General features: G+C 44.0%; 1 protein-coding gene across 2 annotated transcripts in view; it reads right to left on the reverse strand.

Moving 5' to 3' along the window:
• Positions 1–17350, reverse strand: part of LOC142572003 (chitin synthase chs-2-like) — an 89529-nt gene extending 72179 nt beyond the window's left edge. For both annotated transcript variants that reach the window (XM_075680784.1, XM_075680783.1), the window contains exon 1: positions 17117–17350. In XM_075680784.1, coding sequence (XP_075536899.1) covers positions 17117–17119 — 3 coding nt within the window. In that variant the 5' untranslated portion in view covers positions 17120–17350. The remainder of the gene's footprint in view (positions 1–17116) is intronic.

Genomic DNA, 17350 nt, shown 5'->3' on the forward strand with positions numbered 1-17350 from the left:
TATCGACCCAAGTTAGCAGTCAATTCGATCCACTAGGTCGGCATAATTCTTTTTAGGGTATTCTCACGGGAAGAATGTCAGGGCTTGGCATACAGACTACGGTATTTATGCCAATCATTTTATAACATACATGGCATGACATGTCATAAATGTCAGACATGCATGTCATGACTCGCATATCTGTAATATACTCAGTTAAAAAAAGCACGCCTTGTCATTCAATCCGTCGTAGTCTTCCCATTTAGGACATTCATGTCATGACATTATTGTCATTCATGTCGGTTCCATTTTCTAACAAGATTTATGTCAGGAGATACATAACATGCATGACATGACATGACATGACATACATTACATGAGTTACATTACGTCTGTGTGTCATCATGTGATTTTCATGAATGACACAAATGGGATGAGGTGATCGCGTCGTGGTCATTTTTAGCTGGATATGTATAAGGATTTGTGTGCCGGGATATGCGAGCATGTCATAACACGCTTGTCGTTCATGTGTTGATATTTATGTCATGTCATTCATGTCAGGTCATGCACGCATGTCATATGTCATTTATATCCAGATATATATGGACTTGAAGAAACGGCAACGTCACGTCAATCATACGATTAATGTCATGACATACATGCCATGACAAACACATCATGTCATTCATGTTATGTATCTACGCATGTCATGCCGCCCATGCCTATTCTGATATATATCCAGTTGCAGAAACGAGCACGATGGCATCACGACGTAGGAGGCTAGGCAGATAGACAGGCAAACTCAAAATACCTGAACTTCGCATAAAATTATTTTCCAGAGAAGCACCTTGTGAACTTGGAAATTGTACACTGTGTCTTTTTCTCATTTCTGCAGCGCAGGCCTCGACAAAGCGCGTTATAAAAAAACAAGTCCATATTAACAGGGTGCGCTGCAGTTTCAATGAACAAGGTGTCTTTGGCCATCGCTTCCCCTAGCTACTAAATGATGTTATCGTATATCATTACGTGCTTCTTTCGATGCAGTAGCGGCATACTAGGTGCTTCTTGTGTACAACTGCTGCCATATGTCCTTTCCTGTCACGTGTTTGTGAGCGCAGAAACAACTGTGTTATGAACAAATATGGAACTTCTTTCTTTTCCTTCTTTTGCGGCGTTATAACAACTGATCCGCAGATGTTTAATATGCTGTCGCGTGCCGTCCACTGCGCAGCATATCTGGCGAAAATTGCGAACGTATAGGCAATTGTGTGCTATTATTAAAATGCGACCTGAGCACGGAATCAACAATGGTCGAACAAGGGATGTCGCCGGAGGCCAACGTTTCGACAAGGGGACTTGTCTTTGTCAGGGCATGCCCTGACGAAATCTGAACGCCTTTGTCGACACGTTGGTTCTGGTCAGAGACATCCGTCGTTCCACCACTGCTGAGCACTTCAGGTTTCTATCCGTGCCTTGTTTGATAATGAACACGCGTCAGGGATCTACTTAGTTGTGGAGCAAACCTGTGTAGGTCGCTTCCGCTTAGGAATGAAACGTTATTGAGTTGGTCTAATTACCCTTAACAATATGGGTGTTTCCCCCATATTGCTGAAAAAGTTTCCACAATGACGATTTTAATTACTCATTATAATGCAGATCTCATAAGGCAAATCTAATGTCGTTTACAACGAATGACATTTGTCCATAATGCCATTTGTCCATAATGCCATTTGTCCATAATGCCATTTGTTTGCGGTAACGTTGGGAAACGCATTTATATTCGTTCAAAACGACATTCTCAACTGAATGAGTTTACGAAACTCGCATTACCATTCGACTTGGGACCGAATGCGCAATCTCAGTGCCAGGGACGTTCTACAAATTTCTCATCTTTTAATCAAAAATATTTGAGTTATTTGGTTTCATCAAGGAAGTGCCAGTTCATTCATGTACAAGTGCGTCAGAATTTATCAATAAAAAGCTACCCTCACTTCAGCGACTGGAAGCTGGTCACAGCAATGTTTGTTTCATTCCGGCTGTTCTGTCCTTCCGTGCGCACATGTGTTAAGAGTTGCGTGCACACAGCCAAAAAGCTGCGCGCAGTGTACCGAAGCTGAAACGTACGTTTTGATAGAAGTATGGCAAGGCCATTTAGGAGGCCTATGTCGCCGGCCGTATTGTTTTTCGTTTGGCATGGCTATGCCTGTCTTAAGTTGGCTTCTGTTGTGCATGCTATGGGAAATGGTATAAAATGGCCAAGCACATGTTTTTAGAACAAGCTTTTTGTTTTAAATAAGTCTCATTTAGAAGATATACACGTGGCAAATGCAAGCTTTGTTAGCTTCTTTTTTCCCAAGGTATTGGTCGACGTCATTTTCAAATTACATTTGTTTTTGCCGTGGGACAGCAGGCAGGGACATTAAGTTCGCCTAATGTCATTAGAGGGAAGGCACATTACATAAGACTATATTTGTCAGACTGGACAATTAACAGGATCCTGTTGACTGTCTCTGTTTGCTGCACATAGGTCGTCGATGCTACAGACGTGTAGTTTTAAAGTTCTCATCACATCTTTTCTGCGTAATTTGTATAGTCAAATAGAATATGATCCTCTATAATGAGGCAAAGTATTCTACGAAATGTCTGCAGGTATAGTCCATAGACTGCTTAAAACAATCTTGTAATGAAATGGCCGGACCCGTAAGTATATAGACATGCACGTAATTGAGCATCGTGTATGTGCAGAACGTACGGCTTGTCTACTTGCGAAGGCAGCTACTAAATTGTGGAGGCCGTCACACTACCTTATCACATCTGCCAGGTTGCTTTTCATGATTGCGTAGTGTCGAGAAGCGCCCAGTTACGTAAAACATATGTCCACGCAGAATGAGTGGACGAGAACTGACGGCTTCTTTTATATATCAGTCACTTCAGACTATAATCGTCGGCAGGAAACTCGCGCGCTCATATCACTGTAAGTGGCGGGGATAGTCGCTTTTTTTTTTTTTTTTTTTGCCTACACCGGAGCTGACAACTTCGCCGTCACGCTTTGTGTGATCATGCTTTGCAGTGCTGTGCTCTCCATACTGCCTACTATAGGGTGCCGAGAAGGTACCTTTATGAAATTAGAACTAGACTTTGACGTAACTAACAATAATAATAAGAGTTGGACCGGATAGTTATCCACGTTGATGGTTTCCGCAGAACTATTACGTCAAAATCTTGCCTTTGCTTCGAATTGTTGATAAGTTGGACTTCGTTCTGCCATCTGCTAGCCGCCTGGTGAGCTCAGAGAGCAGAGCGAATGTCTCGCAAAAACGGTGGTCCCGGGTTCGAGTCCTGGACTAGGATGATTTTTTCTTCAAATGCGAGGCTTCTCTTTCGAAGAACTCGTATGGTTTTCCTTTGTAGCAAGTGCTGTGATTGGGTGGATGTCTCATTTTCTCTTTATTAATTACTTCTCTCCACCTTGCGGGTTTCCGCAGAACTATTACGTCAATTACGAGCCCCGCAGCTTTGCCAAAACTGCTTATTTATAACAAATTTAACCAAAGTGAAATTTAGTTGCGGTTGGCCTCTAAAGGTGAGACACACCCGCCGTGGTTGCTCAGTGGCTATGGTGTTGGGCTGCTGAGCACGAGGTCGCGGGATCGAATCCCGGCCGCGGCGGCCGCATTTCGATGGGGGCGAAATGCGAAAACACCCGTGTGCTTAGATTTAGGTGCACGTTAAAGAACCCCTGGTAGTCGAAATTTCCGGAGTTTTCCACTACGGCGTGCCTCATAATCAGAAACTGGTTTTGGCGCGTAAAACCCTATAATTTAATTTAATTTAAAGGTGAGTCACACATTTCGAAAGCTTGAATGGTGCGGGGAACGGAGTGTGGCAGGATTGATACCACTAGTCTACATGTTGACGCCTTCGTTACGATTTTAGTCCGAAGTCCACCGTCTTGGTTGGATCAAATTATGTGTGGAAGAGCCCACGAAGCCCTTCGACTCGGTGTTTGTTTCTTTATGTAGTCGTCTATATATAAGCGTGCAAGTGTTATCTAGCTACCTACGACCTCGTTTTGCGCTACCCGAGGCGTAGGGTGTCGCATATTTTGCTTCATACTTGCATCTCTAACTTTATATTTTCAAGAGGGCAAGAGAGAGAGAGAGAGAGAGAGAGAGAGAGAGAGAGAGAGAGAGAAATGAAAGGTAGGGAGCTGAGGGGAGAAGGGTGTTGAGGGATAAAATACTACAAAAATTCTAACAACTGTCTACTATTGCGTAAGCATTCTTTGGCTCGACTGTTACTTAGACTTTGCTTACTCGTTTTCCCTTGCTTATGCATGTCTACCCATCGCATTTTCGCTGCCAAAGAAATGAAGTCCGTGTACTGAACGATGTGGAGATGAGTTACCAGGAAGCTGCATGACCAGTTCAAAGCCATGATATCAACTGAGCCGGAACGCCGTCACAACCTGTTTCACCTCATCTGTTTTTCCCCATTTTTTATTTTACAGCGGAGCTGTCTTAGGCTAGCTTTCAGCGTTTCGTGACGTGCGTATGCAAAAGCTATCATCATGCGGACCGCGTTTACGGGGGTATGAACCATTGCTTAACGGGGTATGAGCCTGTAGGGGGTACGGCTCTATAGGCGAACGACGTATAGGTCACGTACAACTACGACGAGGCGTTCGGCGGTTATCATAATGTTATCCTAATGTGCGGCGATCTGCGACAACTGTCTCCGGTTCGTGCTAACTAGGTCATTAGGGGTGCACGCAGTCACAACAAGGTGTTCAGCCCGGAGGATGAAGTGGCATTATCTCTCCCACTTCCCTTTGCGGCAGGTTGTGCGTCGAAAGGACGCCACCTTCTCGGCAATCGTCACAAAAATTGGAGACGGGAAGGACCTCCAACCGGAATAGGGGCGCTTCGTCGAGAGTCGGTTCGTCAGCACCGATCGAGCTTTTGTCGTTGCGCACGGTAACGTGCGGCTCTTCTACTCCAATAAGGGCGTTGATGCGTTCAACATCGATGTTGTCCTACAGGATGTATGAGACGTACACGAGGCTAGAGCAGTTGATGCGTACCTCGGATACAGGTACCACGTCGAGTGTGTTCACGCACAGGCCAAGGTGGCCGATATGAAGCACGTCGAAATGGACAATTTACCCCATACGATACTGCTCACTCGGGGCAAGCCCTACGTGGTCACGTTCAACATCGACGTAAAGGACGGACTCGTGAACAGTGCCGTCGGTGTACTTCGAGAGATCGACTACAGTGAAGGCGACGCGCGCGATGCAGTGCGCATTTGGGTGAAATTTGATGGGCCACATACTGGCCGTCTGGGTCAGATCAAAGCAAAGCATCTCACACATGCTGTCCGGAGACGGGGGACCAAAATAATGGCCGATTGGGTGCCCATCGAGTTGCGTATCTTCACCCACACTCTGGATAAAAAAGACTGAACTGAGTCACCGCGAAGGCAGCTTCCGGTGGTTCAAGCTAGTGCGGTCACCGTGCATATTGGCACGCCATCGTCGCCATCGTATACGTTCATGCCGGAACGTGAAAGAGGGATTTGAAGAATTTATGAACGACACATTTGGGTGGATCCTCCCCGTAGATCCCAATCCATCGCAATTGTGGGTGACTTTAACGTCGGTGTGTCTCGCTCCGACGGAAAATTGTTCTTGGCGTTTCTCGTGGGAAGGTTCGTCCTTCAATGTTGCGCCTAGACCAAGGTCTCCACGATGCACCATCGATCGTGCCTAGACCTAACGTTCGCTAAGGAGATCTCCAGTGTCGTCACAGAGCCCATGGTCGTCTATCATAATGACCACAAAGTAATAGTTACTGTAGTCACGAGATAAACGTTAATATAAATAAACGTAAAAAGTGCATACTTATGCAATATTGTTTTGTTGTTTTACTTTACTTTATTTGTAGTTATATAGAGCTCCGCTGGTCATTTACCTTCACAGAGTAGAATAGCTCTGAATATTTTATTTTATCTTTTTTCTTTTTTGTTACGACCTTGATTCGGCAACGGTAACGTCAACATTCTTTTTAACGCTACCAATAATTTATTATTATTATTAAACTATTAACACATGTAACAATAAGTTATTTTTATATTCAGCAGCCCGACGACAGGCTTCTTTGCACACACATACGTAATGCGGCAAAGTAAGCTTCCAAGGAGTCCTGCCAAAGACTGTTTTCTTTGAGGTCACTTTGTTGGGTTTTTTGTTGTTGTTGTTGTTGTTGTTTCTTTTGAATTCTTCCTTATCGCGTATAAAGCTACCGTCCATATAAATTTACACTATTATAATGATTAAATGTCCTAAGTTCACATTCACACATTTTTGTGCAGACACAAGGCATTACACTTTTCGCGTGACAGACCGATTTTGCTGGTGTACGCGTTAAATAATGCTTACGCATTAACAAGAGGGTAAGCAAGGAGAGAGAGAGAGAGAAAAACTGAGGTGGCGCTTCATCCGGAGATGCACATCGACGCCACATTTTGGATTTCTAGGCGCTGTGCCGTGCTCCCGTAAGGGTTGCTGAAACAGGAGCCTTTTCCTACTGAACACCTACCACACCACATTTTTTCCTACCACACCACGTTTCATCACTGAGGTCTGTAGAGGTCGGTTTCTGAGCTTGGGGTATATGTTCGCAGCGCGGGGCTGCACCACATGGGAAACATATAAGATGTCTGTGCAGATATAAATGAACACTTTGCTGCAGTCGCGACACGGCGAAAGAAGGCCGCAGAATGTTCCGTTGTGTTTAGTTACCCAAGTAGGAGATATCAGTGCTAAAAAGCTAAAAAAACAAAGACAGAACAATCAATTTTTAAATGTTTCTTAAGCGAAGTTATGTTCGCCTGCTTTACCGGCTTCGATGTGGATGCCTGGCTGTCAGGTTGGTCGCTACGTTACCGGTTATATTTGCGCATACTATATATACAAAGGTTATATTAATGTATCCGCGAAGTGGCCTATATAATTCTTGTATGCTGACCAAGGGTGGCCACGTGTGTCCTGCGTAACCAAAAAATATATAACTTCCCACATTAAACCTTAGTTTATCATGTCGGCTCACCGGCATCGCCAAAAACCGTTGATCTGTTAATGGAATTGTGAATTATATTTAACTGATTCTCTGATTTACTTCATTTTCTTTGAATCAGGTACTCAGTATGGGTCACTGGGGCTGTGTCAGTTCTTGGACAATCTTCCAGAATGCATATTTCCCACAATTATTCTTACACAAAACTCACCATATTAAAACAAACCAAACCAACGAGTTTCTTGTATTGCGTCGAATAGGCATCAGCAATCACCAAATTTCGATTTCCAAGGATTCCAACATATGCGTTGGATGTGCACAATTTTTCCTTCTCTTTTTGACCCTCTTGGCATGAAATGACTACAGAGTTCTGTGACCTCGCAGAATCACAACCTAATTTCCCGCGAAGTTGTTTAATTTGAGCCATTTCAATAAAAATTTCAGTTGCCTTCAATTAAATCGCACACTTTAAAACGGTGCCCCTATATGGCGGGCCGTTTTGAAACTTTCCAACGTATAATGCTATTCCGGCACTTGGCAAATAAATTTTACGATGCAGTAATTCATCCACAGGCTTCGCGAGAACATCCCCTTCAATCTTGAATTACGATCGACTGTCGATAAATTCGTAAAATTTGCATAATTTTACGCCAAGGCGCTGGAGACACCATGAAAAGCGAGTCAAGGTGGGGTGAGAATGGCTCTGAGCATTTTATAGAGACGCATCATAATTACACAGCACTTAAATATTCATTTAGTATGCAGTCAGTCATGCTACGTTTCTTCATTAAAAATGTTGAATCATCCGCTCGAGTTACATCGACAGGTTAATTATTGGGTGCAAGTATCACAACGGAAAAAATATTTCGCAATTACTACCGAAACGCTGAACTTCAAACGTCCCGCCAAACAGGTAGGGCCTTCGCCAAAGCGGTCCTCTGAACCTATATATTTCACTCAGAAGTGAAGGGTACATTAGCAAAGCAGAATTCTCGATTTACTCAGAGCTTAATGTTAGTTGTCCATTCCTTGCAACCACTGCACAGTAATGGCAAAACTAAGCCGCGTCCACAAACGTGTACGCCGTGACGGAAGGGGATATCGGTCATACTACCCTCCACCCCCCCCACCGCCGTATTATCAGAAGATGTGATCGTGTTGCAGCTTACAGTTCCCCCAGGGCAGCATGGTAAATTCTGGGTTGTCCCTAAAACATAGTTATGACGCGCCGGATATCCTGCATAAGTAATTTGCTGCTAAGGCCTACAAATCGCCTACACACCTATAACTTTGTTTACACACACCTATAACTCGCCTCTAATCTTAAACAAGTGTAAAAACTGCACATTGCAGTTCGTAGAGATCAATCACACACTTCATATCACGGAAAAATTAAGCGAAAAAAAAAAGAGAGTTCAGTAATTACTTGCGACGCTTATAATTTGCCCAGGAAAGTTAACGCTTCGTCACGCCTTCCACTGAACATGACCCCGGTTTCCAGTAAACATAAACTTGGTCTAAAATATAGTTATCTCGGGTTATTGGGAAACATTGCCGATAACGGCAGTATAAAATTTTCGAACAAATGCTTATACATTTTTTTTTTTTGCAAAGGCAGTATTTCTTTCACACGCATTTACCGTGGCACAAAAATTTGCGATAGCCTTCCTTCCATTTTCGCTACGTTCAATCTTGGTGAAATGTGCTGTTCTGACAGGCAAACGGGCAAAATTCGGCGCGCTCGTTTATAAGACTTATAGTTCTCAGGCGCACTTGCATGAGTAATTTATTGCAAATGCCGCAGTGAACCCATCCGCTTTTAACTTTGCCTAAACGTTATCTATTGCCTGGACTATACTTTCACCCAGTACAAACAAGGTACGTTCTTTAGTTCAGCGGGGACAGCGGACTAAAATGGTACCATGCGTGGAAATACCGTGAAAACAAGGGTTCACGAATTTTTGTAATGCACCTAATTGAGCCAGTAGCTTTGAAATTTCGGGACATGTTGCGCTTAACACACCTCTTTTTTCTTTTAAATAGCAAGACGTTTTCACGAATTTCTTTCCGGGCATTGGGGAAACGTAGCAAAGAGCCACAGTGTGACATTTTGAAACTTCCTTCTCATTTTATTTCTATAGGTACATTTGATTCAAACGCATTTAACTTCGCACACAGTTTATTTATTTTTTCATTATAGTGCGCCTATTAATGCTAAATTTGATTTTGGTGAGATTTCTAGTTAGGCGATAGCTACTTGCAACATGTTGCAGCTCTCCTTAAAAGTCACTACATGTTCTCTAGAGCACCTGATTACGCAATTTACTGCAGAGGACGTATTCAAGCGAAATACTGTGAATTTAGCGTACGTAATACTCATAACGTGCCCCATATATTTGCAAAATGTAAACATTTAGTAATGAGAGTATATTCATATTTTGCGCCGCTCGAAAAACGAGCTTATAATGCTCCGGAGCCCTTCCATACGCAATTTATGGCAAACGTCGCAATTAAACCACAGGTTTTCAACTTTCCGTACACATTAGCTATAACATGCCCCTTACTTTCATGAAATATAAACAAGTTGCCTTGTGTAGTTTACCAAGGACACCGGTGAAGCCAACTGCAAACATGGTAGAACACACGAAAGTAACGAGGTTCAGTGATTCTTTCTAACGCTTCTACTTAAACTAGAAAAATGAGAATTTCACCACACATTGCACTCAGCATTGCAACTAGTTTCGTGGAAGTTGAAGTTTGTGTATTATGAATTTTTCTTAGTTCTTTCAAAAATATGGCGAATAGCGGCACCATGGCATCGTTGAATGCTTGAATAAGGAATTATCTACAAAGGCTGTAATTCATCTAGAGAGATGAAACATTCTTCGTTCATCGCAAAGTACATGCTTCTTCCTTCAACGAAATATATGCACCGTGTTTCACATAATTCACCAAGAATACCGGGAAACAGCAACTACATGTCGTGTGTAGAGTACTAAAATTGGACGAAGACGAGTATTCAGCAATTATTTTTAAAACACACTTTTACCCTAGGTACTTGAAACTATATCGTAGCACACCACCTATAGAGTGCTACAAAAGTGAAGTGCTGCATAATTCACAATTGAGGCACAAAAAGGGGCCCGAAAGGCTATAAAAATTTATTTTAGCCAAAAGGCCGAGAATGCGATATCATGCAAGTTTGAGTTTCTTATACGCGGGCACACTACAGACACAGCGAAGTTATCGAGCAACATAATTTGCAATAAAGGACGTAGTTATGCAATTAGGGGGTATGTTATGTAATTTTGTATATTTGCTTTGATTCGATCACCCTTTTGCAAAAGTGTGACTTCTTTCTGTATGTGTTCTCCGAGCTTTTCCAGTACTTTCTCTTGTTTATGGAACTGTTTGCGCATGTATGAGTGTGCTCATGTATGTTTGTACCTACACTCGTGCTATACTCGGTGTCTTCCTGGACTCATGCGCCGACATTTGCAACTGCTCGTCCTATTTCAGCATATTCAGCATTTTTGGAGGGGGCTTCTAGCAAATTATATTTTGTGGTTTTTACTGACTTTTAAAATCGCATCGTGAAGACTTCTTTCTTTTTCTGTTTCGTCAGTAGGTCTTTCCCGTAATTTGCAAACGCGTAAACATAGATCGTGTAAAAATTAAAAAAAAAACGAAATTAAAGCTTTAATAAAGCGAAATTTCGTTTTATTATATTAAAGCGAAATTAAGAAAAAACGGTGTACTTAGATTTACGTGCACGTTGAATAAACCGAGGTGTGTAAATATTATCCGGCACCTTCCACGACAGTGTCTCTCATAGCCGCAGTGTTGCTTTGGCAAGTTAAACACCACGAATGGTGGTCACCAAGCACAGCGTAAACTGACGAAAACAAGCGATGTTTTAACGCTGATGCTTCGGAAAAGAGATTTCGTACGAAAGATAACTTATTTCGAAAAAAGAGAACACCGACCAAAAAGCTGAAAACACATTTACTGAGAAAAAAAATTAAAAAGGCGTTCGGCTCTCAAACGGAAACCTTGTTCACAATGACCTTGTTCCTTGTTCACCTTGTTCCCTTGGTTCACCTTGGTGTTCCCTTGTTCCCTTGGTGTTCCCTTTGAACACCTTGGTCGCATTGGTATATGGTCAATCACAATTGCCTCATTGTGAACAAGGCTTCTACGTGGGAGCCGAAAATATTTTAATTTTTTTTTTCGCTAAATGTATGTTTAGTTCTTGGTGGGCATTCTCTTTTTTCGTCGTGCCTCTTCCCGACCAGGCGGGATTCCGTCAACCGCTCGAGTTCATTTTAAAAGATAATGTTAGGTGGACATTGTCAACATTTCACAATGCGCTGCCACAAGGCGGACGGAAGATAAGAATATGATCGTAAATTGACCCTTAGACGCTATTTAATAAGTCTAAGTTCGCTCGATTATTCAACCCCGGTCCCATCTTGGTGAATCCGCAACATGAAATTCACCACATAACAATGCACGCCCCACATGCGAGAAAAATGCGTTAGCGTTAATTAGGTCACACCTCTTTGAGGTCCCGAATCCACGATTTAAGCCGTGTACGCCACATTGCAAGGTGTTCAGGAGCTCACATAATACACGCTCTGTGGTGGAGCGAGGTGCAACAGGCGGTGGTCCGGAGCAGACTATACCGTCCACTGCACTGTAAAGCTATAAATGTGCTGTGCCGCACCATCTGTGCATGCATATAGGGAAGCTGACGTGAGCTTGACCGTGTCGGCAAGTGTACCTGCGTACAAGTGTACTTGTGTACCTGTGGGCTGGGCGTAGAGGGTCTGATGGATAGCAGGAGTGGCACAACGACTTGGGAAGCAGTCTGCGGGAATGCGCCTCTATCGTCTATATGATTGCTATCGCAATAATATTACGTATCAAGCTGCCTCACATCGCTGAAGGAAGGTCAATTCATTATTCAACTGTGACGTGGCGCGCGTGGCATTTGGTCACCCAGCGCGTGATAGACATGCAAATGAGTGTGACTGTGCTTGCAAAGGAGATAAGAGAGTTTCATAGAAATTAATTATTCAATGAACGTTGTTGAAACAGGCTGTGGATAGACTTTGTGATGGATGGATTCCATTTCCCGCTCTATTGGCGAGTCCATTTGGATTCCATTTCCCGCTCTACTGGCGTGGACGGCGCCACTGTATCGTTATCACCAGATTCGGCCGCTCGGCGTAATGAATGATAAGAAGCAAGCAACAGAAAATGGAATGGACCGTTGCATTATTCTGTCCCTGTCGTTCCCTTTCGATCGCTGAAGAAAAGCCGAAACTTATGAGCAGTGATAGACTCAGGATGTGCAGACTTCTAGATATGAATAGGTACATCATTTTTTCCCCGATTTATTCGATATACTAAGAAGATTGGGGGAGAACAGGTGACCCTTTTCGAGATGATAACCTCGTGTAGATACAATTGACGAGGACTGAGATAAACGTTATTCAGTGTCGGCAAAGCGAACAAATAGGTCAATCACAGTATTTAATTAATTCCCGATTCGTCTATCAGCGAAGGCCACAATTGCTTATCTAGGATTATACGTACCCAAAAGCATATACGCACACTATGAAACTGATTGTTACCTATTGGGAAGCAGAGCTTCTTCATATATTTCCTTGGAACTAGATTTAGTTGGAAGTATTTTGCTGGAAAAAAAAGAGAACAACACTAAACAGTACCGTTGTATTCTGAGATCTTTGAAGAACATTGGCGGGTCCTAGAAGCTGTTCATTTATGCTGTGTCATTGCTTAGAAGAAAAACAAATATAAAAGAAATAAGTGGCAATTTAGCGGTAAGTGCCAAAGAAATGCGTCAGCATTACGTCGCACCTGTTTGAGCTCCTGCATCAAGGGTTTAAACCCTTGATGCAGGACAACACATTTGCTGCCTCTTCGAGGAGCGAAGTGCAGCTGATGGTGGTCTAGAGCAGACCATCGTCAGTTGCACTATATATATATATATATATATATATATATATATATATATATATATATATATTATGGCAAAGAAGTCCGACACGGCTGTGGCCGACACGAAGGACGCGGACAGGAAGACGCAACGGCGTAGGCTTAGCCAGTCACACCAGGAACAGCGTCTAGCCCGAGCCCCACTTCAGTAGCGCTGGCGATCCGGCTGCGGAGCTCGGCACGGCGCACTTCTTCTTCGTTACACAGTTCAAGATGTACATCGACTATTGCATATAGATATGGTTGCCGAGACATTTTTCAGGCACATGTGATATGCCAAACTTCTTGCGGCTATATGTAGCAATAATTGCGCGCTCCTAGCCACAAAGGGGAGTAACACGCGCTATATATATATATATATATATATATATATATATATATATATATATATATATATATATATATATATATATATATATATATGGTGTGGCTGTGAACAAAGAGGACGATTTGGCGAGGAGAACGTGCGGCAGTCATCTTGTGAATGCAGTGTTGTTGCAATTTGTAACTAGCCTGTAAATACACATACGCTTCACTAATTCTGCCCCGTGGTACAAAAGCCAATGCGTAGCCCCAAAAGACTACGGAGCTCCGCAGCAGATTAACTTGCAAGGATTGTTCTTTCTGTGCCTCGGTATTGACATTATGATGGAGGAGGCGGGGCCTGCTCCAGCGGTGACAAGTCCAACTGTTGTTCTGGCGCACCCGAAAGATACGGGAACGTTCCGTAGCACCGATCAAGTTGACGTGGAAGATTGGATTGCCAGCTGTAAGCCTGTGAGCACCCACAACAGATGGGATGCAACCATAATGTTGGGCAACATAAGGTTCTACTTGCAAGGCACGGCGAGGGTGTGGTTTGACAACCACTAAGATGAGCTTACGCACTGGGAAACGTGTAAACAGAAGCTGAAGGACTTGTTTGGCCATCCATTCGGGCGGAAGAACACCGCTAAGAAAGACCTAGCCACTCGCGCGCCAAAGTCCATGGAATCATACGTCGCTTACATTCAGGACGCACTCGCTCTATGCCGCAAGGCTGACAGTGACATGTGCGAGTCGGACAAGGTCGGCTTTGTTTTGAAGGATATCGCTAACGATGCTTTCAAATTGTTAATGTGTAAGATTTGTGCGACAGTCGGCGATATTATCAAGGAGCGCCAACGCTTTTCAGCAGGCAAAGAGTGGCCGCATTGCAACGTCGTTCGCCCGCTTGCCGCACACAGCTGCAGCCTCCTCATGCGAGGGCAGCAAAATGCAGCGACAATCGACTTCAGAAGACGTGACACGAATTGTTCGGAATTAAATTGAAGCAATGTCACCTGCCACCCCTTCTTCCACGCGTCAGTGATCCCAACATCTTGCCCGCAGTACCACTTGTTCAAACAACAGTCCGCGAAGAACTCCAAAATATCGGAGTTCATTGTGTATCTTCTATTGCCACTTCACGACTTCTTGATGAACCTTATCCTTCGCCTAGCCAGCGGTACCCTCCAGGCTATTGAAACTCGGCCGAGTGGCGAACTGCAGATGATTGATCGATCTGCTTTGCCTGCCACCGCAGCGGTCACATTGCTCGCCATTGCCACAACCGTATCTTACTCACTTCCACGACCGACCTATGGTTGCCACCGTTCCGCACTGAGCCTACGACGTTTCCAGCCTCCACTTGACCAGAAACCGCCTAACGCCGGTGCTACTGCTTCATGGAACAGTTCGTTACCGTCATTTCCGCCGTCATCAGTCCCGTTCGCCACCAGCTCGTCGGCCGTCGTCGCTATGGCCACAGGCTCGTCGCCCACCATCCCCAATCAAACTGCGACGCTCTTTCCCGGTAACCTAACTGCTGCAGTTCCCGGAGGCGATGCTGCACTTACGACTCGATCTAAAGATATTACACTCGCTTTACCGACCCGGCAAAAGTTGACTAATCGTCATACATTCCGGCGTTTATCGGCTCTGGTGAGTAAATACCTGGGATGAATCCCCAATTCTGTCGCCGCCTGCCTTTCACCTGCCGCATCAGGAACCCTCCGTGTCACCGATTCAGAAAGGCCAACCGTGCTCGCATGTGCACTGTTGGCTTCGGAATTACAGGGCACCTTACTACTGTTTTGCTTGCAGTTTTGGAACAGTGCCCTCACGATATGATACTAGGATTAGACGGCTTACCATCTCAATCCGCCCTCTTTGACTGCGCATCTAGTGCGATTCAACTTTAGCTGTCCCAGAGCTGCGACATTCCTCAAGAGAAATTACCGCTCTTATATTTCCTCGATGACATACGCATGCCACCGCAAGCCACCAAGTACGTTACTGTGACGTCATTTCCGCCTGTTCCTGACGGCGTTTATGCGGTGTGTCCGAGTGCTCGCATAGCGCTTGAAGGAATGTCGCCATTCCGTACACCCTACTCACTGTTGCAGACAACCGAACCATGCTGCCGCTTCTAAACTTTTAACTACTTCGCGCAGGTTATACCGAGAGGCGTGTCGCTGGCCGACATCTCGCCTATCGATGATTGCGAGATAGCCGTATTAGACGCGGAAGTTTCACCATCATTCGCAGACAAGTATGATCAGTCCAATCCTGCACCAGACGAACTATGGAAGGTGATCGCACCTGACCTTCTTCCTACGCACGCTACAGACATCTTGGAGGCTTATCGGGACATTTTTTTTATTTTGATGGCCGTCCCTTACGCCGACGTCCGTGCCACATTTCGCATGCTGAACGTCAACTGTCACACATAGTGAGGCGGACAAAAATGCTAACCAAAGTCGTCACCGAACATTCGCGCGCACACACCGCACCTGTGAGACTCGTTTTATTTCCGACTTCGCGTAGCATACGTCACGTAGCTTTTAGCATACAGTGACTGACATAGTTCAGTCAACCAGACGGTTGAATTATAGCGTTACCTCAGTTCTCAAAGCGATGCGGAAATCGTACAAATATAAACGAAATAAAAACTAGGCAACGTTTCCGACTGTACACGGCACATTGCAATGGGATCGAACCCAAGACATTTAGATTTGTTCTGGGAGAAGAAAATAGAAGAACACAAACAAAGAGTAATAAACGCCCGTAGAACGAGATTACTCATGAGGGACATTTAAATCGTTATATATTGTAAGAACATCCACTTATTGACAAGTTACATTTAGGCACATGTAAAGAATACATAATATGGAAATATATAAAATTTAAATATCTAAACAAGAAAAATAATCTCACAACCGTATAGCTCTTTGATGATGCCGTCGAAAATATTTTCTCGAGCGTTGCATAGTTCCTGTGCTCACGTGTCTAAGTGCTGAGAGCGTGCGTCTTTCTCTTCCTTTTTTTTTTTAATAAACGCGTGCATTTGCAGATTTTCAAAAAAATATTTACTCTTTTTTATTTTGCTCACTATTTCCTACCATTTTTTTTCTTCCTTTTCATGGCGCACCCTAATTATTTCAAATAGCATACAAATTCTTTTTCCTGTCTAACCTATTTAGATCTCTCTATAATCTTGGTCTCTGCCCTTCTTTAAAGGCAGGCACCAGCAAAATGCGGCAACCGATTCCGCATTCTATTCAGCAACAGCTCTTATTGCTTCCCTAAATACTGACTCCACGCCTCCAAAAATTTACGCAGAGAAGAAATATTTCAAGTGGCGGAACGAAATCACCTGTTAAAAGTGCAATACCTTTATAAAATGCATGGAGACGTATACGAGAAACTGACGAGCTTCTGAAAAGAGTGAGAGAGAGTGAGAGCCCACCGACGTCCGTCGCGTTCTTCTAACAAGCTTCAAGTACGACAAGCAATTTTGCGCAGCAAATCCCACCAGAGGCTTCTCAATGCATGAGCGATACAAGTTTTAAACGTAGTTTTACATTGCCTCCAGACTTGCGTTGTTAGCTTTCAACGCAGGCATGTAGAGACACGGAGGCTGTACTGCGTAAATCCGGCCGCGATGAACAACAAAACCAAGGAACTTCGAAGGAAGGGGTCGTGAAACTGACGTGCATGAACAGCGCGCCACTCACCATTCTGGAGCCGTCATGTCTCGAAATTATGCGTCAGTGATCACTAGAACCTGCCCCGCCGGTGGGTTCAAATGGATTTCACCGCATCACCTTGTCTTTGTAGCACAATGTTCGAACACAGACGTGGCGCCGGCGCATGTGTCCGCAGAAAATTGGCGAAGCGCATGTCCCCGATTCAACCAAAAACTACACCTCTACCGCTCGAAGGCCGTTTGAGTTGTGAAACTCGTACAT

This window comes from Dermacentor variabilis, chromosome 2 (assembly GCF_050947875.1).
Source record: "Dermacentor variabilis isolate Ectoservices chromosome 2, ASM5094787v1, whole genome shotgun sequence".
Classification (NCBI taxonomy): Eukaryota; Metazoa; Arthropoda; class Arachnida; order Ixodida; family Ixodidae; genus Dermacentor; species Dermacentor variabilis.